Source organism: Gavialis gangeticus, unplaced genomic scaffold (assembly GCF_001723915.1).
Source record: "Gavialis gangeticus isolate Ggan-Ray unplaced genomic scaffold, GavGan_comp1, whole genome shotgun sequence".
NCBI classification, from domain to species: domain Eukaryota; kingdom Metazoa; phylum Chordata; order Crocodylia; family Gavialidae; genus Gavialis; species Gavialis gangeticus.
Window position 1 is genome coordinate 7,067,176 of NW_017729028.1, and position 18,572 is coordinate 7,085,747.

At 45.0% G+C, this 18,572-nt stretch overlaps 1 protein-coding gene across 1 annotated transcript in view; it reads right to left on the reverse strand.

Annotated features, from left to right (window-relative positions):
• Nucleotides 1-18,572, reverse strand: part of ADAM17 (ADAM metallopeptidase domain 17) — a 45,839-nt gene that overhangs the window by 5,002 nt on the left and 22,265 nt on the right. The window contains exons 7-17 of the mRNA XM_019520736.1: nucleotides 17,884-17,973; nucleotides 17,128-17,241; nucleotides 11,434-11,578; nucleotides 10,728-10,816; nucleotides 8,254-8,406; nucleotides 5,896-6,095; nucleotides 4,803-4,906; nucleotides 4,076-4,210; nucleotides 2,383-2,513; nucleotides 1,646-1,724; nucleotides 362-450 (exon numbers count right to left, since the gene is read on the reverse strand). Coding sequence (XP_019376281.1) covers nucleotides 362-450; nucleotides 1,646-1,724; nucleotides 2,383-2,513; nucleotides 4,076-4,210; nucleotides 4,803-4,906; nucleotides 5,896-6,095; nucleotides 8,254-8,406; nucleotides 10,728-10,816; nucleotides 11,434-11,578; nucleotides 17,128-17,241; nucleotides 17,884-17,973 — 1,329 coding nt within the window. The remainder of the gene's footprint in view (nucleotides 1-361; nucleotides 451-1,645; nucleotides 1,725-2,382; nucleotides 2,514-4,075; nucleotides 4,211-4,802; nucleotides 4,907-5,895; nucleotides 6,096-8,253; nucleotides 8,407-10,727; nucleotides 10,817-11,433; nucleotides 11,579-17,127; nucleotides 17,242-17,883; nucleotides 17,974-18,572) is intronic.

Below are 18,572 nucleotides of genomic sequence, written 5' to 3' on the forward strand. Positions count from 1 at the left end.
AAATGAACTTCAATTTTTCTAGCAAGAATAGAGCTTGTACCCCAAGCACATCCCCAGTTTGATCACCATCTCTTATGAAGGCCTAAGTAGCTCTGTCAGCCAAAATATTTTCCAAATAATTAACCCTAAATTAAACATTTTTCCTATGCAAGTTGCAGAAGTCAGCATCCTCGTAATATTAGGGTTCACTGCAAAGAGTAGTCAGCAGGACTTTTACTCATCTTGGGACTGATGGTAGGTTCAAAAATGTTAAGATTGAACTCATTTTTGCCAGTACCTGCTAAACTTCTGCTAATACATACCAGAAAAGGTTTCTTTTCCGAAACACTCCATCCAGTCTCCTTAACTTGGGTTTACTTACCACACAATGGACGAGAATACTGAGAGGAATCCAAAAAAGCAGGGAGAACACAAGAACAGAGCCTACTATGTTGTCTGCTAGAAACTTCCCTGTAAAAAATAAATAAATAAATAAAATGAGTGACGTCCCAGACATAAACAGACAGACCTGTTTCATGAATTCGAGACGCAATCCAACTCTGAAGTCTTTACACGTGTGAATAATACCACTGAAGCAGTGAGGTTGCTCAGGTGGGTAAACATTGCAAGAGTGGAGCCATATAAATATCTCCAGGATCCCCAGTGGTTAGAATTCTAAGCCACAAAACCATTTTTCAGCCTCCTGCATCCCTTAATCTCTGATGTCCCAACACTTCCTGCTAGTGGCTATGAAATGGGTAAATTCAGTTCCAAAGGGCACATAATTCACTCTGAGCCTCGTCAACCATCCATTCACAAAATCTGATCACATGGAGAAAACAAATGTGCATTTCTACTCTACTATATTTACTTTGCAATTCAAGGATAACACAGTACATCTATCCTAAGTTACTACAAACCTTTACAATTACTTGGAAAACTGCCATTTTAAAGTCTTAAGACTTTAATTTGGAAGACTGAATACCACATACAATTACCCTGTAAACACCTGGCATTTACCATAATTTTACCCTACGATTACAGAATCGTGTAGTTAATGCCTTTCAATACAGTTACAACAACACAGCAGTGTGCACTGTTACATGCCTGAATGACACTCTGAGGCAAATAAGGCTAAGAATCACTGAGCGTGCACACGTACAGTTCCACAGCCTGCAGTGGATGGCTTCAGCTATTCTGAATGAAGACTTCATTGCCTACCCTGTCCATATTGAGATAGCTTAGAAAGATCCATATTAACCATGATGCCTATGGCAAGTCATTGGCTTCTTTGGCTTGCCTCGTATATCTTTGGAATAAAAGTTCTTTGGAGCAGACACCATCCTTCCTGTGGGGTTGGCAAATGCCTTATGTATAGAAAAAATTATTAGGAATTACAAAAAAACTGGAACCTTAAAGATTTGGAAGATGGCATCAGTTCTAACAATGCACATTAAAAAGGAGATCTGTTGTGGCTCTACCCTCCTAGAAGTTGTCACTCTTGAGCCAGTAAACCATCATGTGCAGTTTGAAAAAAGAAAAGAAAAAAACAATGAAGCAGCAAGGAAAAAAAATTCCCTACCAATTTCCCCTTCCCTCAAGGTCCTTGGGACTGAATTCCTTTGGAATTTATGCAGTTCCAGAATTTAAGATTTCCTTAGCTTACCAAAGGTATTGATGCTGAGTTGATCGATGAAATCCCAAAATCGTTCAATCACATCTTGCACTCTCTTCTCACATTTACCCTGCAAACAAACATTTATTTGGAAAAACCAGAACCTCAATCTTACATTATTTAAGTTTTAACCATCCTGCTCACAGGGACTTAAAAGAACATGCCCAGCTCGCTTTCTGGCTGCCAATGGCTTTGTTCCAGTTCTGACTAATGACATGCACAACCCCATGGAAAGTCCACAGTTTGAATGTAATCATAAAAGCAAGAGTTTAATTGACAAGAGCAGAAAGCCTACAGCAATATTAAAAAATTACTTGAATGCTAGACATCCTGAGACAAGCCTGAGGACCTTGAGCTAAATTGGGACTCATGCGCTCTGGGAAAATGTTAGTGTTTCCCTGATCTATTTGAATTAAAAAGGCCGTGGGCCCAGCCCACTAAAAATTAGCGTTTCACTGAATTCTATGGTAAGTGTTGCCATTCCCCTTCTTGCCAGTACCTTAAGACCACTCATCCACTATTTCCACTTCCAAAATAGCCATTCCATGCATGGAGATTTACATATATCAGCTACTGTTTACAGGCACAGAGATTAGGTCTTGGGCCAGCCCAATGAACAATCCAACAAGGGGAACCAGATTTGAAAGCGTAAGTCTTCCGCATTTTTCTGTAAAATACCCAAGCATGCAAGCAGCAAGCATGCAGGGAGTCTGGCCCAGGGCACTCACGTTCATGTCGCAAAACCCCACCGTGCACGGCTTCCCTTTGCGCAAATACAGGAACTTCTGGTTCGCGTCCATGTACGGCATGCACCTGCCCTGCTTGTCCCGACAGCATACCTTGCAGGAGTTGTCAGTTTCTGAAATGAAACAGTAAACAACAGTTTTTTTTGCAGAACCCCAGCTGCAGCTGTGGTGACACCTCATTCAAAACCAAATGCTGCTGATCATCACAGAGGCCTCATTTCTCATGCCCTGACTGACTCTGCCCTGCCCAACTGATGGTGCACTCCTAGAGCAAATGGAGCATTGTACAGTGTCTAACCATGCAGAGGAGCTCAAGCAGCTTAGACTACGTAGACTTGAAGTTCCCCTGGGAGTTCCACATAACAGGGTAAGCAAACAAAAGGGAGCTCAAGCTCTGACCTGTTCCAGTTTCAAAGACAACACCAGAATGCTGCAGTAATCTAGGGCCAGGTGATGAGCAGTAAAGGATGTGATACATGATTCAGGCCTTCCACAAGTGATGTTTATTGCCCCTTACTGTCTTGTCAAGGGCCTGAGGGTTCACCACCTGAACAAGCAATGAAGGGCATTGGGGACTGAGCTGGAACAATAACCTGGGCAAGGGGTGCGCATGTCTAACAGACGCACACAAGGCAGCTCATTTAATGCAGATTAAATGGTCTTCAAACCCAACAGCCATGCCCCTTTGCCTCCTCTCACTAACCTATCAGTTAGGAACAGTGGGGTATGTAGCAGTTGCTGATGGTCAGAAAAGAGCTGGCTGGTCATACAGTACAGACTATCCTCCTCATTCTCAACTGCTACATCACATTAAAAGGTCATTAAACACCCAAGGAGGAACTTGGTCAGTTTATGAAGGGGATTATTAATAGGATACCTACAAGAGTACCTCGCTGACAAAGTTCTATGTTCTTAATGTATAATGGACAGTACAAGCCCCATAGAACACCCCTGGGTAATAAAGGCAAGTCATTTATAATCATGCAAATGGTGCACACTGCCTGTCAAATGTAACCAATTTTGATACAGGCACAGCTGAAGCTGATGGATAGTTCACGTGGGAACAGCATGTGCTCAGCTGTTTGCACCTTATTAAGGCTTGCTTCACTGTGACAGAGACCTCTAATAAAAGCAGACATCAAGATACAGGATCTAATCAGTTTCAGGCCTGCCAACAGCACAGCAGTGAAGGCCGAGATAGACAAAAATGATCAGCTGCCCACCACACAGGCAATTTGCCGACTGCCAAAACAGCCTCCTGCTGCAGTCTTGCCTGCATTTGAGCGACTCTTCTGGAGCTGCAGCTCAAGTCACAAGCAATGGCTCCTGTTAGCAGCCTTGCCTTGGGGCTCCACCAGCATTCTCTCCTCCCTGTGTTTGGAGGAGCAGCTGCCTGTCAGATTTCTCTTCTGCTGGAGCCAAGGGGAAAAACAGATGCCTCTACTTTGCTATGCACAGTCCCAGCTCAGCAGCCACATCTCTAGTGCTGCCTGCTTACTGACCTCATGACTTTAGCCATCTCCAAAAACACAAAAACAACAGCAGGGTCTGAGACAGTTTCAGCTCTGGACCCGTCTTTTGAAGCCAACTGTGGGGTCCAAGCAGGCAACCAATGGGAGTTTGCAGCCCTACGGGGGCAGGTCCGAGGGGAAAGGCACCCTCTTGCCATGCTCACCATTGCATGCACACGAACGCAGGCTCTTCTCCCTCTCGCAAAATGGAATACATTCGCCATCCTTGCACTTGCCCAGATCCACGCAAACCGTGTCATCTGGAGCATTCCCTGGTGGAGGGCACTCACTGCTGTTTCCTGGCGGTGGAGAGGATGCATTAGTATGCACCATTTTGGGTAAGGACAGAACACTGCAAGCACTGGTGGCAGGGTGAAACGACAGACACTCAATATGTGAATGACTCCCAGCAGCCCCTTTGTGGAGCCAGACTGCAGTCACCTTGAGTAGGCTGCCAGCCAAAACACTCAAAGGAGTGCAGCACGTCCAGCTGGTACCTAGAAGTGTGGCTGGGGGATGTTTAATTGCTGGCTCAGGGCATTCAGACCTTGTGGGTAGGGAGAGAGAGGATACAGAGAACATACAGTGCGAAGGGCAGCCAGGCAGGGTAACCCAGGCTTCAGTCAGAAGGCAGCTCTGGCTCAATGCCTCATATCCAGGTGGAAGTTACTGTTGCATGTGGCTTGAGACAGAAGCTAGGCGGAGGTAAATCATACCTTGGCCATATGAAGACTACACTTATTTCCATACACTCGTGCATACCTCATGGTACTTAAGTGCACTCTAAGATTAGCCCTGCCAGATGTCTAAAGAGCACATAAAGCCAGTGAACGGGTGTTGAACCTTCAGTGTTCTGCTGTCAAGCCCCAGAGGACTGCAACAACAGCATACCAGTGCAATAGGACTCTCCTTTGCAAGTAGCATTTATGGCTTCCTGGCACTTCTTCTGGGCACTTTCAAACTGGCAGCCTTTGCAGCAGGGACTGTTCCGATCACTGTGGGAAAATTTGATGGAGGAAAGGAATAGTAAGCCACATGCAAAAGGAAAGAAGTGCACTTGATATCAAAGCCTGACAAGCCTATGAAAGCAAGTATACCCAATGATGGCTTCTCAGATCTCCACCTCCTACACACATCCCTCCACCTCTGCTTTTCTGAAGCATGCTGAAGCAGCACATGCAATGTGGAGAAGCAAGGCAGACCACAGAACAAGGTACTGCACTTCCTCAGGATACCCAAGATCTTTCCCCAACTCTGCCATGACAATGACATGCTTTGTGACCTCAGGCAGGTCTTTTCACCTGTGTCTTTTCCTTTTTCCACCTTTTATCATATTCATCTAGCTAATATGTGAGCTCTTCTGCATAATCTTTGCTCCTTCGGGCTCTCCACAACTCTTATGTAATGAACATGGATTTTTAAAAACAGGTCACAAATGGATTTGGTGCTAACCAGAGAGCAATATAGGTTTCCTCCAGTAAAACTGGGAACAGGTCTGGGGTTCTAGGAACAGACCATTATCCCTGGACAATAAACAGGGATTTACTCACTGAACAGCAAGGACAAAGCCTAAGGTCAGCTATTGTTGTCACTCCCCAGCTACACAACTGAGTGTCGCCTGGATCCTGTGACAAAAAGCATGTGCTCACATCATTAAAGGCTGCACTGCAGCATGTATGCAGGACAGTTACAGCGGCAAAAAGAATGTTAATACTGGTGTATTCTGGTTTGAGTGATTTCAGTTTTGTCCTAGTGCTACAAGTACGGAACCGTAAAACACACTGCACTCACTGTGCAGTTCTCAGCACGACAGTGGAAAAGTAATCCTGGACCTGCTGTTACATGAACTAACCAAGCAGCAGCACAGACCCTTTTCTGGAAGTCTTAATTAACCCCAGACTGAGTTCCTTAATACTTTGCTGTCCTGCAGACCCAGGCCCACATACCCCTCTCCACCCAGAGCTGTGGCTTTAATGCCTCTTACCTGCATAGGGCACCTTCCTTCAGTCTGCAGTCAGCAGAGCAGCAGGGATCATCATGCTGGCGCAAAAGACCAGGGTCGCACTCCTCACCCTCATCCACCCTGGAGTTCCCACACACTTTGTTGTTGCGCTCTTGGAAGCATTCCCGAGCCTTGTTCTCTATGGTCCTATAGATGGATTGTTTACTGCAGTTTGAGAACATCTAAAGAGTCATGCATGGAAAGAGAAACACTGAGGAGGAGTGTCATTCCCATTCAAACACTACACAGTGTAGATTAGGGGTAGGCAAAATACAGCCTGCCAAATGATTCTATCTGGCCAGCAGCTGTGCTCTACTGAAAGAGAAGTATACCCAGCCCACAACTGCTCTGGCTTTCGGCACTTCTCACCCTTCCCCTTTCCCTAGCTGTAGTCAGCTGCAGCAGCCACAGCCACTCCCACCTGGCCTGCTGCGCCCTGCTCCCCAGCCCCCAGTGTAAGCTCCAAGGCAAGGGGCACTGAGCTCCTGGCCAGGCTTCTGCCTAGTGAGGATGCCTGCCCACAGCTCTGACCTTGGGGCCTTTCACAGACTGATAAGGTTCTTCCTGCTGACAAGGGATGGGAAGCTGGGGCAAGAGGGCCAGGAATCATGGGTTATCTATGTTATGTAGCCTGATAGAGACGTACATGGGCACTGCGAACACAGCGCTGTGCTATGTTCCTGTGTGCCACTTCAGGCTTCACCACATGGGCACAGCTGGACCAGCTCCTACCTAACCCTGAGTTGCTAGCATGCAGCTGGGTCAGGCAGGAGGCACACCAGCTGCACCTACATGGCCCGAAGTGACACACAGGAACACAGTGCAGCACCAGCCTGGCCTGGCTGCACATAGGAGACTTGGGGCAGGGGAGGAGATGCAGAGAAAAGGGAGGAACACAGTATGGCACTGGGACAGCCCAGATAACCCATGATTCCTGGCCCCCTTCTCTCTATACCTCCTCCCCTGCCCAGAGTCCCCAGCACACGGCTGGGCCAGGTCGATGCCACGCTGCGTTCTTGTGCACTGCCTCGGGCCATGTGGGTGCAGCCAATATGGCTGCTGCTTGACCCAGCCATGTGCTGAGGATTCAGGGCAGGGGAAAGGGTGCAAGGAGAAGAGGGGAACAAAGGTTCGGTTTTCCTAACCATTTTCCACTCACCTTTCTGTCCTTAGATCAGGGGTAGGCAATTATTTGTGCCAGAGGGTCACTTAGGGAGTTTTGGCAAGCTGTTGAAGTGGGGAGGGGAGAAGGTAGGGGCAGGGATTACTGACCCAACCTGCAACAGCTTACCACAACTCTAACTGGCCCTTTGACCCAAATAATTGCCCACCCCTAGTGTAGACACAGTCAGCGTGACCCACCTCCAATCCTGACACTGTAAGAAATAGATGCTGTGTACCTCAAGACCTTGGAAAAAACAGTTTGTGTTTAAATACTTTTGTTGCCTTGTGACAGCCAAGTATCTATGCCCAGCCAGGGGTAGGAATGGGGGACCAGTTCAGGGGAGCAGCTGCAGGTCCAGATCCAGCCCTCATGCTGCCACTGGAGCTCAGGGAGAGCAACAAATGCCAACAAGTGAGGGTGTTTCAGAAAGTAAACAGCAATTTCCAAATAAAACCATTGTGCATGCAATGAGTGGGAAAGTACACAGGAGCAGGGAACATGTTGGCATAGTTGTAAGTGATGTGTGTTCAATAATGTAGAGAAGCAATGTGGTCTACTAAACAATCCCTGCACACAAAACAGTGCATTTCAAAAAACTGTCATTACCTTCTGAAACCCTCATAGCCATGAAGCTGCAGAACTGGGAAGAACCCTACCTGCATGGACCTGCTAGCTTTAAGCCTCTGCAGTGGTTCTAACAAATCCGGCTATTGATACATATGGACTTACAGGTACCAAATGCAAGACAGGGATGCTGCTAACTCCACAGTAATGTTGACAAGTTTGAGATTAAGCAAAAGGAGCACTGGCTTAAAGGATACCACTATGACTCCTAGTAACAAAATTACGTGACCAGCTCCTATTTAGAAGCCAGTGCTTTTGGTGCTAAAGATTTCAAATTCAACTAGTCTTAACTCTGCAGGTATGCAGTACAATTGATCATAAGATACCATCCCTAATAAGGGCCACAGGCATTCAGCCCTTTCAACACTTGGGAAGAGTTTCTCAACAGTGGGACTAGATTGTAAGCATGTCCCCCTCTACTGGCTGTTTAATTAATTAAACACTGTACTAAAAGAACAGACAGGAACTTATACGTCTAGTGCAGAAGGCTGACTCAGACCTTCCTGACTGCAGCAGCATCTGTATGTGGAAGTTACCCAAAATAAATATACCTTGTTGTTCTCATGATCTCCGCTCACAGCAATTGGATACATAACATATTTTCCTCCCTGGTCTTCAGTGGGAGCACATTCTGCCAAGCTGTCAGGGTCATGTTCTGCTCCAAAGTTGTGTCCCAGTTCATGAGTAGTTACCAAGTCTGCTTCCTGTTGGACACAAAAATATGCCTACAGTCAACATGATCATAAAGTGTGGTGGGAGGTCCTAAGTAATACCAGATCACTTGAATCTTTAGAGATGCATTTAATTGTTACACAGTTCTATTAAAATATAAGGAAGTGCAAAATTGAAGTTAGGTCCTGAAAAATTGCTCCACACATGCAAAGCTAACTCCTTGAGCCTGGACTACTGCAGGAATGCAAAGGGCATGTGTTCAGCGTTGTTGAGTGAAAACTTGATTCACTGGCATAACAGGGCAAAATGACTTAAAAAAGGGACCCCCCCTCCCAAAAAAGGAGTCATTAATTTGTCAACTTTTTATTTAATTCTCCTACAATTAGTCTTATTGTTACAGACCAGACCACAGCTATAGACAAATCTCGACTAAAACTGTTTCCAATGTACTGGGGCTACAAAAATGCCTAGAAACCACACCATGTGGGGGACAGGAGGAGAGGGAAGGGGACTTTTCAAGAGCTGGGGGGAACAACAGGTCTTATTCCTCTGAATATCACATTCTCCGTCTTCCAGCTGGTAAGATGCCTTCGCTGCCTTTACTCTCAACATGACCTCACCTCCCCCACAAACGTTTGATCTGTAAAGACAGTCCAGAGGATACCAGCCTGGAAGTGAGCAGTTAAATAGAAGAAGACTGGCTGGTGGCAAAGTGCAAGGAGAGAGTAAATGGTAAGTAAGAAGGGACAATTCTAACGTGCCTCCTTTGCTGCTGTGGAAAGATGGTTTTCAACAGTGCAATGGGGAGCCTGGGAGCACAACGACCCTGCAGTCTACATCTGGAGCAAAAGATTTGAGGACTCCTCAGAGGCCACTTGCATGCTTTGTGGTCTTTAATTCATGCGTGGGTTTTAATACTCTTGGAAGTGAGGAACAAGCTGGGCAAGTGTGTGCAAGAGGCTCCGCAGAAAGCTGATCTGTAAAGCTCGGCAGGGCTAGCACCCAGGCTTATAAACAGTTATCTCCTCTATCTATTCATTTCCTGAAGTGAGACTAAGGATTTTTCAAACAGACCTCTACTTCAGAGCGATAGGCAAAAGCATGAGGAGCAGCAACAGCTAGAGGTCTTTCCCTGCATACTCTGCAAGCCCTTGCATAGTAGTATCTGATAAATTAGTCTACAAGGTACAACCGTGACAAGCATTCTTTTCACTTGCATCTTCAGTTACCTCATGCCACCTGAATTTTAGCCTAGAGTTGTTCTGACCCAAGAATTAATGACAAAATTGGGATTTCACAAAGCACTGAGAAATCAGTGTAAAGAAAAATACACATTTTGCATAACAGACTTCTCCCTCAGAAATTAAACAAGTGCAGCACTCAGGCCCCTCACCGCTTACTGTTTGGCAGACCAAGAGATGCAAGTGAAAAGGTACAGGCAGGGCTAGCACCCATTGACCCAGGCTTATAAACAGTTCTCCTGTATCTATTCATTTCCTGAAATGAGACTAAGGATTTTCATCCAAGATCCAGCTCATGCCTGCTGACATGTCTTAACTGCGTAACCTTGCAAGTAAAAGTAGGTTTAGGATATGAAATCTTCAGGGAAGTAAGAGTCCAGAGGCCTTCTACAGAAGTACCACATACCCAGGATGGTTTTTCCTTACTTGTCCCCCTCAGGTTTGTTCCATTGTTAAATTAGCTGCATGCATGTGTGCACATACATGCACCACACACTTGTGTGTCAATCTAGCACTCTCTCTCCCCCCCTCATCTTGGGAGAGCAAAGTCCTCTTCAGCCATTCAGTCAGAAGCTGTATGTCTCTCCACTGCTGCTCCAATGTCCAATTAGCTCATTCCTCATGTCCCTGAAGCCCTTACTTTCTGCCAGCCAAGACATCCATTATGTCCAGTTTCTGGGTCCTGGCTCAAGGCTATAACATGTTGAGTGGTGCTAGAGAGGACTGCTGTAAGAACACATCCCCCACAGTGCCCATCACTCCTGTACCACACAACCTGAATGCCAAAGAAAGTATCCCATGCCATTGGTATAGCAGCAGGCATGCTCAAGACCACTTAGGTGCATCTTAGATGCACACCAAAGAACAGCTATGATATTTTTCAGCATTCAACCCCAGGGAACAGGAGCCAGTAGCTAGGGCATGGTTTTGGGGTAGCACTTCCTAGCACCGTGTGAACATGCCCACAGATACTTGTCCACAGCAGCTCCAACTGAGGCAAGCAGCAATTTTTTCAGGTGGGCTTCCCCACTAATTTTAGTCCTGAAGACAGCTAGTGGGATGCAAAAGTCTAACAAGTGGCTCCCATGCACCCCCCAGTCACGTCACAGTACCTTTGTAAGGATCGTTTTGCCATAGTTCTTTGTGCTGGTCAAGCCACTGTTCAGATAGATGTCTTTTTTGGCAATTTGACTATAATAAGCTATAGAAATGAGAAGAAAGAGTTAAACTACTAATGGGTATAGCACAGCACAGGTCCCAGTCCTTTCTACAATTTTCAACTGCCCCCACACTGAAGTTTGTCAAATCCCCTTTCTTTAGCTTGTAAAGGATTATAAATCACAGGCTAGTAAGTGAGACCCCTTCCCTCAGTTTTTGTAGCATGGAGTCCGTTCAGGGAGATCATAAGTAACATCACGAGGTTCTCAATATTACAGTAATGGAGACCTGGACAAGTACTTAACAGAATTCACAAGCTAGCTATCTTATTACAAAGCCCAACAAGACAGACCTGCACAAACTGCACCTTCTTGGGGCAAGTGAAAAAAAAATGTTAACCCCTCCAAATGGGGGCTGTGGTAGCTTTCACTCAAGCCATTCATTTCAAAAAGTGTCACTATTTTACCCTCATCTCATTCCTTAATTTATTTTTGTCTGCAGCCAAGAGAGGCCCCTTCTACTCCATTCCTAACTCCACTAGGGAAAAGGACAAGTGGCACACATGCTTACCCCCTTCAATAACCATCACATTTTTGTAATAAGGAACATCCAACCCATGAACTGAGGGGTAAAGGAGAAGGAAAAACTACACCTACTTGCCTTTTGGACAAATGCCCCCATGGCTGGCAGGCCTGGGAGATCCAACATAAGCCAATCCAAGCGTTCCCATATCAAAATCTTGGTATGTGAAGAGATGGGCAAGGCACACACGAGCTGCTTTCTCAGCTATATCAAAGCTAAATTGCTAAGGGAGAAAAATAAAAGCTTAGACATTGACAGAGATACAAGGTGCTTTTTTTTGAGCCAGACAGACATTTTCCAGCAACAATTCCTATGATGCTGGCTGAAGATAATGATCTAATCCAACTGTAGACCAATGTAGAAGAGTCCCCCTTCATCACATTTTCTGTGCTCATGCACAGCACCATGTCTAGAGTGTTAAAAGTTCTAGTCCATCTACAACAGCCCAAGGAAAAGAAGGAACTACCGCAAGGCCCCACTTTGCAACAAATTCACAGCCAACAGCCAGCTCCACAGGATCGCACTCAAATGCTTTTGACATTAGGTGCCTCCTTGTTCCCATTCGTATTGTTGAGAACTTGAAGGAAGAAACAGAGCTCAATCCATACCCCACTCTTCACCTTAGCTCCTCTGTTCAGCATAACGCATTTGGCTCTTTATTGCACATTATTACTTAGATTTCTACAAGGTGCATCAATTAAAGGCTTATCTGACATGGAAGTTCTGCCAGTGTCATGCCTTACAGGTACCAAAGTCTCCCATGCCTCTGTGTACTAAGCCCCAATGTGCATCTTTGGGGTGAGTGGCCCCACACAGGAAGGCTCCTCTGTGATTGCTGGGCAGAGCTGATATAGAGTTAATGTTCTGGTCCACCAACCCACCCACTCTGCAGTGCGGGAGGCAACCAAGATATCCAAGCCTCTCCTCAGGTCAAGACACTCCTGCTATTCCCAGGTTTCCTGTAATTGCATCTTTCAGCCTTTCTACCAGTCTCTTACAATGCACTAGAAGCTGCCTTCTGATCCATGAAACCCATCATAGCATACATCTTTTCATTTTCCATTCAGCTTGTTTTACTGTGTGTGGGAACATGACTCTCCCGGAGGTCTTCCCAAAGAGCTTGTTACCACTCCAAGTATAGAAGCCACCATTCTCTATGATGCAATTTTGCATGGGAGGTGGGTATATTGGGGGGAAAGGGGCAAAGCCAGATCATAACTTGTTACAACCTCCTGATAAAAGTCAGAAGAGCAAGTCAACTCATTGATATTCTGCTCATTTACCCAGAAAAATGCATCTCCATGGCACCAATGTTATTAGGACTTTTTTGCCCCAATTCAACATCTGAAAGTCTGTAACGTCTTCAGGAAAACTCATTTCTGCCCCCTTCAGAAACCATCTAGGCCAACACTGGAAACATTCTGGTTCCACAGCCAGACAATTTTTGGGTTTGTTTCAGAAACGGGTGATGCTTCTGAACAAGACAAATAAACGTATGCCAAAAGAACTTTTCAAAGAGTAGCCTTCTCTTGATGCAAGAGGTTTTTTGTTGCGTCTTTTACAGCACCTTAGCAGGCATTTCCACCTCTGATAGGCAAACACTCCCATCAAAAGCTCTTGACAAGCGTGCTATTTAGCCTGGAGGGAAAAGAAAGCAGCTTGGGGACAGCCACAGAAGTAATAGGTACTTGGAACATCAAAAAAAGACAAAAGTGAAGTGGAGACTAATGGATCCATTTTTGGAAGAACGGGGATGACGATAGGTTACTGATGGGCTGGCTGATCACCCTGATGGCTTCCAGGATTCAACAAGCAGCTCCAGTGCCAGCCTGACAGTTGTCCCCATCATCAGTTTCAGCCATTGGTAATGACACAAACTCTACCACAGTATCATGTACTTTAGCCAATTGGGCACTAGAAGTACAGGCTGGAATGGTCAGTAAATAACTTTGTGTACAGGGCTGTACCTGGTGCAGCAACATGCCAGGTGGCTTAGACATGCTGCCTCAAGAGAAGGTACCCTTCAAACACCCGTTCTCTCACAACACCAGACTGTCCTGCTAGGGGTCAGGGATCATTAAATTTTATCACCTACTGCTTTATAGTTCTTTTGCATAAAACATTCACAATTTTACACACTGGACGCATATTTATTCCCATTTGTGGACTGCAGACAGCAAGCCCATGACAGGCATACCATTCATAGATTTCATAGACATTAGGGCTGGAAGGGACCTCGGAAGATCGAGTCCAGCCCCCCGCCCAAAGGGCAGGAAGTCAGCTGGGGTCATAGGATCCCAGCAAGATAAGCATCCAATTCGTTCTTGAAGGTGTTCAATGTAGGTGCTTGAATCACCTCTGGAGGCAGGCTGTTCCAGACCTTGGGGGCTTGGACAGTAAAGAAATTCTTCCTTATGTCCAGCCTGAAACAGTCTTGCAGGAGTTTATGACCGTTCGACCTAGTCATCCCTTGGGGAGCTCTGGTGAACAAACATTCCCCCAGATCCTGGTGATCACCCCTGATAAACTTGCTTATTGCCTTCACCTGTTTGTTGGAGTACAGCTGAGATTCATGCTTGCACAAGAATACCCATATCAGGAAACGGAGTGTTCTCATTTTAGTAAAGCAGTAAGATTTCATATTCAATGCTTTCATTACAAAATATGCAAACAGCTCAGTGTACTCTTACCTTCAATTTGTCAAATGTGCAATTTACCATCATCTTGCAATGACCAACTAAGAAGCAAACTTCCATTCGCTAGGCCCACTGATGTCAGGATATAGTTTTGTGACCCACAACGGGAAAGAACAGGTAGTCTCACCCAAAAAAGGGGGACAGACACTCCATTCATATAGAAGTGTCATCTGGAGGGAAAAATCTCTGCTATGAAAACAACATACCAGATTTCCTGAGCACCTTGGCATTGTCCATCTTTATTGTGCTTTCATGTCATGATTCATGAACCATCAGACCAAGGCCAGTACAATGAAGTAGTACTCTTTGCAAGTGACAGACACTTCCTCTTACCGATGGACAAGCTATGGGAACATGCCAACAATGGCCCTCCACAGTTTAGGACCTGGATTAGCTATTCACGTTAGTGTTTATTTCTGGCACATTTCTGATGCCAACCACTCCACTTCAAATCAAAAGAAGAATCAGCTGACAAATCACCACCCCAACCTGGTCTTCAGCAGACAGCAATATCTAGTACCCACCTTCTCAATGGAAATTGCAATATATAAAAATACTGGCATAGTGCAAGCATTTTGGAGTTGGAGGGTCAGGGCACAGTCTTCACGCAGCTTCATGAAGGTCTGCTTCCTTTGGCATAGAACACTGAACCGACTACTCGTCATCCCAGGTCTGCAATATGATGAAGTTGTCACCCCTCTGTGTTGGCCACCTGGCACCAAAACACCAGTCTATACTGACAACTGCAGCACTTTTCATATCTGTTAGGGCTGTGTGAAGCTTCAGTCACTGATTCGATTCAGTAGAGATCTGGCCCATTCGGTGGCTGAATCAAGTCAGGAGACCCTTTAATCTTTCGCACTGAAACAATTTGAACACAGACACGGCTTTACATGTTTTTTCTACATACCTCAAGGTACCAGGTGGCTCGTGAACTCTGAGATGGTGGGACAAATGGAGTATCCCACAGGAGTGCAGAGGGGCCCCCAGCGCATTCAGCAGCAGACCAGGAAGTGGACCAGAAGCACTTCCAGTCCAGCTGAGGAGCATGCTGGGGGATCTGCCCCCTGCAGCTCAGCAACTGGTGCCTCCTGGGTCGGTGTGTGTGTGTGTGGGGGGGGGGCACCTGGGGTCCCCCTGTGGCCGATCACCGAGCTGGGGGGTGGAGGGGGGGTGCAGGGGGCCTCCCAGTGCACTCCCTGGCAGACCCGGAAGTGGACCATAAGTGCTTCTGGTCCACTTCTCGGTTTGCTGCCGAACACTGGGGTGGGGAGCAGGTGCTGTAGTACACTGTATCCACCCCAGCATTGCAGCGTTCAGGAGCCATGCCTGGTACCTTGAGGTATGTAGAAAAAAAAAATTTAAAAAGCTGTGTCTAGAGCCAAATCGCTGATTCCCGGCATCAGCATCAAATCTTCAGATCTGGATTCGGTCGAACTGAAATTGGGGACAGTGGTCTGAATCAATGAAATCGAATTACTGTCCCCAATTTGGGCTGAATCCAAATCAAATACAGCCCATTTCACACACCCCTAATAGCCATCATCCTGGTCATGAATGACTTCTCACTGAGAGTTTCACCATCTACTGTATTTCTGCCAGTGCTTCCAAAATGACTTCTGTAGTCTCAATGGCTTATGCAGCAAAGATTATATTCTCCCAGCTGCGAGTATCTTGTTTGTCCAGTGTATCACTGGTTTATCCCACATTTAGATAACAGAACCAAAGTTCTGGAGGGATCTGAATACAGATCAATGTACAAGTCACATGATGCACATTCTTAATGTCAATCCTTGTTTGGTCTCTCCTGCCCATTTGCAGTTTCTTTGGCAGAGTGGTGTAAATCAAGTAAATCAAGCTGGATGCCTACCTGGCTGGACTCATTTGAGTCCCGTTTTTGTTTTGGGGTTTTGTTGTTCTCCCGCCCTGGCAGGGGGTCGGGCTAGAAGATCTACTAGGTCCCTTCCGACCCTAAATCTATGAAACTATGAAACTAAGTCATGTGCTCTTTACAGCAAGAATTAAGCCTTTCCCTTTTTGAGAGATGACCAGCAGATTTGAAGCATAGCTAGTAAAATGTCCTTAGTAAATGTCCTGGGCTTAAAAATAAATAAGTAAAGTGCTGTCCCAGCATCTTGAAATCGTGACTTCATCTCAAAAAAAGCACAAATTTCACCATTAACCTATGCCACCCTAGTATGGCACCAGGCAATGCTAGAGGAGACATGATATGAATGCTTCACATGCTAACTTTCAAACCAGAAATAGTAGCTGTCCTAGTGCCTCAGCAGAGCTTACCGACATGTACACAACACCACACTAGGAGGGTTACCTTATTTTACCCAGAACAGATGCATGATGTGCCTCACCAGGAGACTGCCTAGAGCCATGCTGGAATGGCATAAGTGTCCCAGTCAAGGCTACCATAAATTTTAGCAGCACACCGAATACATTTTCCTTTCATAAAACATAAGTAAAATCTGATGAAAAAGGTCTTGCATTTAAAGCTTGCCTAACTATTCCAACCACAAAAAGTTAGTCCAATAAAATGATCATCCCCCTCACCTCCAAAACCTTGCCTAGAGTATCATGGTTACAACCATGCTAACATTACCAAGTCAAGTCTATGTATTCTGACATGAAAATCCATAATATGCAAACTCAGCCACCTCAATGGCAACCCAAGAGATTAAGTAAGATGGCAAATTTCAACCAGTCTGAACAAAACAAGTAATGGACAACTAAATAAGAATGAGCACCTCACAAATTACTGCTTACAGTACATAGGGTAGTAAGGAAGTAGTGTGCCTTATTTTGCAGAAAGGGAAGTCAAGCACAGAAATCAAATGATTTCCAGTAAGGTCACATGGAAAATACATTGTTGAATCACAGCGGAAACTGGGTCTTCTGCATCTTGTGCTTTATTCAAGATCACCTTCCTGTATTAATCTCCATATGCATAGCAGAGGAAGAAAGGAAGCTTCTTTCACTACCAGAGACTGACCTCTGAAGGCAAATACCCAATTTTCACCCTTGGCTGATACGTTAGACATTTTGTTTGGGAAATACAGCCTACCTCTAGCAGCATCTTCACCTCCCAGGCATCCTTGTCTTCATCTGGTTGACTTTTGGCCATGTTATAATGTTTTTCTCCAGGGTTTACAGGATTTGGTTCATTGTGAATGATAATCTGTACTCAAAATACAAATATATTCAGAACTATAAACAGCAAGGACAGAGACGAAATATAATCATTTTTAAGCCAACAAAGATTTTTCACCTGACAAAATGGTGGCCTAAAGAGCTACTGAAAAGTTCCACCTTTTTCCCACCCCTATATTGGTTTGTTACCTCATTGTGCCAGATGTTAGTTGGCAAGTTCTTCAGGGAAGGATTGTAGGGGGGGTTTTTTTGGTTTATTTTTATCTGTATTATGAGACACATTGTCTTACAGACCCCAAAACTGTGAAAACACCAATCCCTCCTGGAAATGGACGTAACATTCACACAACAGCATGTTTAGGAGAAATAAGTATTTTTCAGATTTAGCAAGGAAAAAAAAAAAAAAAAAAAAAGCAGCTCTTCAAGTCTCAGCCTGAACATTTTTTTCAAATCCAGTATGTACCTGAAAAGGGGCAAGTTAATTCAAACTTAGTTATGAAAGTCTCTAGTGAGCTGCTACTTTGGGGATACACACAATGACCATAACTCAAGTAAGCAGTTTTTATTGTGATTCAAAGTTCTCTCTCACACACACACACCAAGGATATATTATCATAAAACACATGGCAGCACTTAAGGCTTGCAACCACTGGCATCACTTGGTGAATACCTGGTCTATCTGTATGCCATATCCGCTGAATTCCGCGTTGTCCCAGGAGGTATTTCGGTAGATGTCATCCACTCTGTCTATTAATTCGATCTGTGAGTGGAAGGAGAAGATGAACTAGTATTAGTTCCAAATTCTTGTTATGTAACAAAGTCCAAAAAGCCTAGGAAAACTGGAGCTTACATTATCTAGAAATTCAAGTCAAAACTGCACCTCACAAAACACAATGGACAACTTAACTGTTCCAAAACCAGCAGAACAGTGGTCCGAAGGGTTTTACATCATTTCCTCAAAGTTTTCCATAGTAAAACTATAGCAAGACTCTGCCATTTCCTATGTTGGTTTTTTTTTCCACTGTACTATTCAAAATGAGTCAAGGTAAGAAGGAGGCATCTTAGGGAATGTAATCCATATGTGAACATTCCGTTACTTCTATTACTATTTAAAAATTAAGTAAATACAGCATTGACTGATTTGGTGTCAAGCTTCTCTGCTGGGTCAATGAGCAGATAGTGCTTTCTAGGGTTCCAGAATGTCTGCTCCTCTTTTAGCAATTCTGTCCCTCATAGCCAAGGCCTCTTTCCAAGCAAAACTGACTATATTTTTTAGAAACACACACACTTTAACTGAAAATAAACCACTTCCAAATTCACTCAAAATGGAGAGTGCCACGGACACTAATCTCAAGTCAT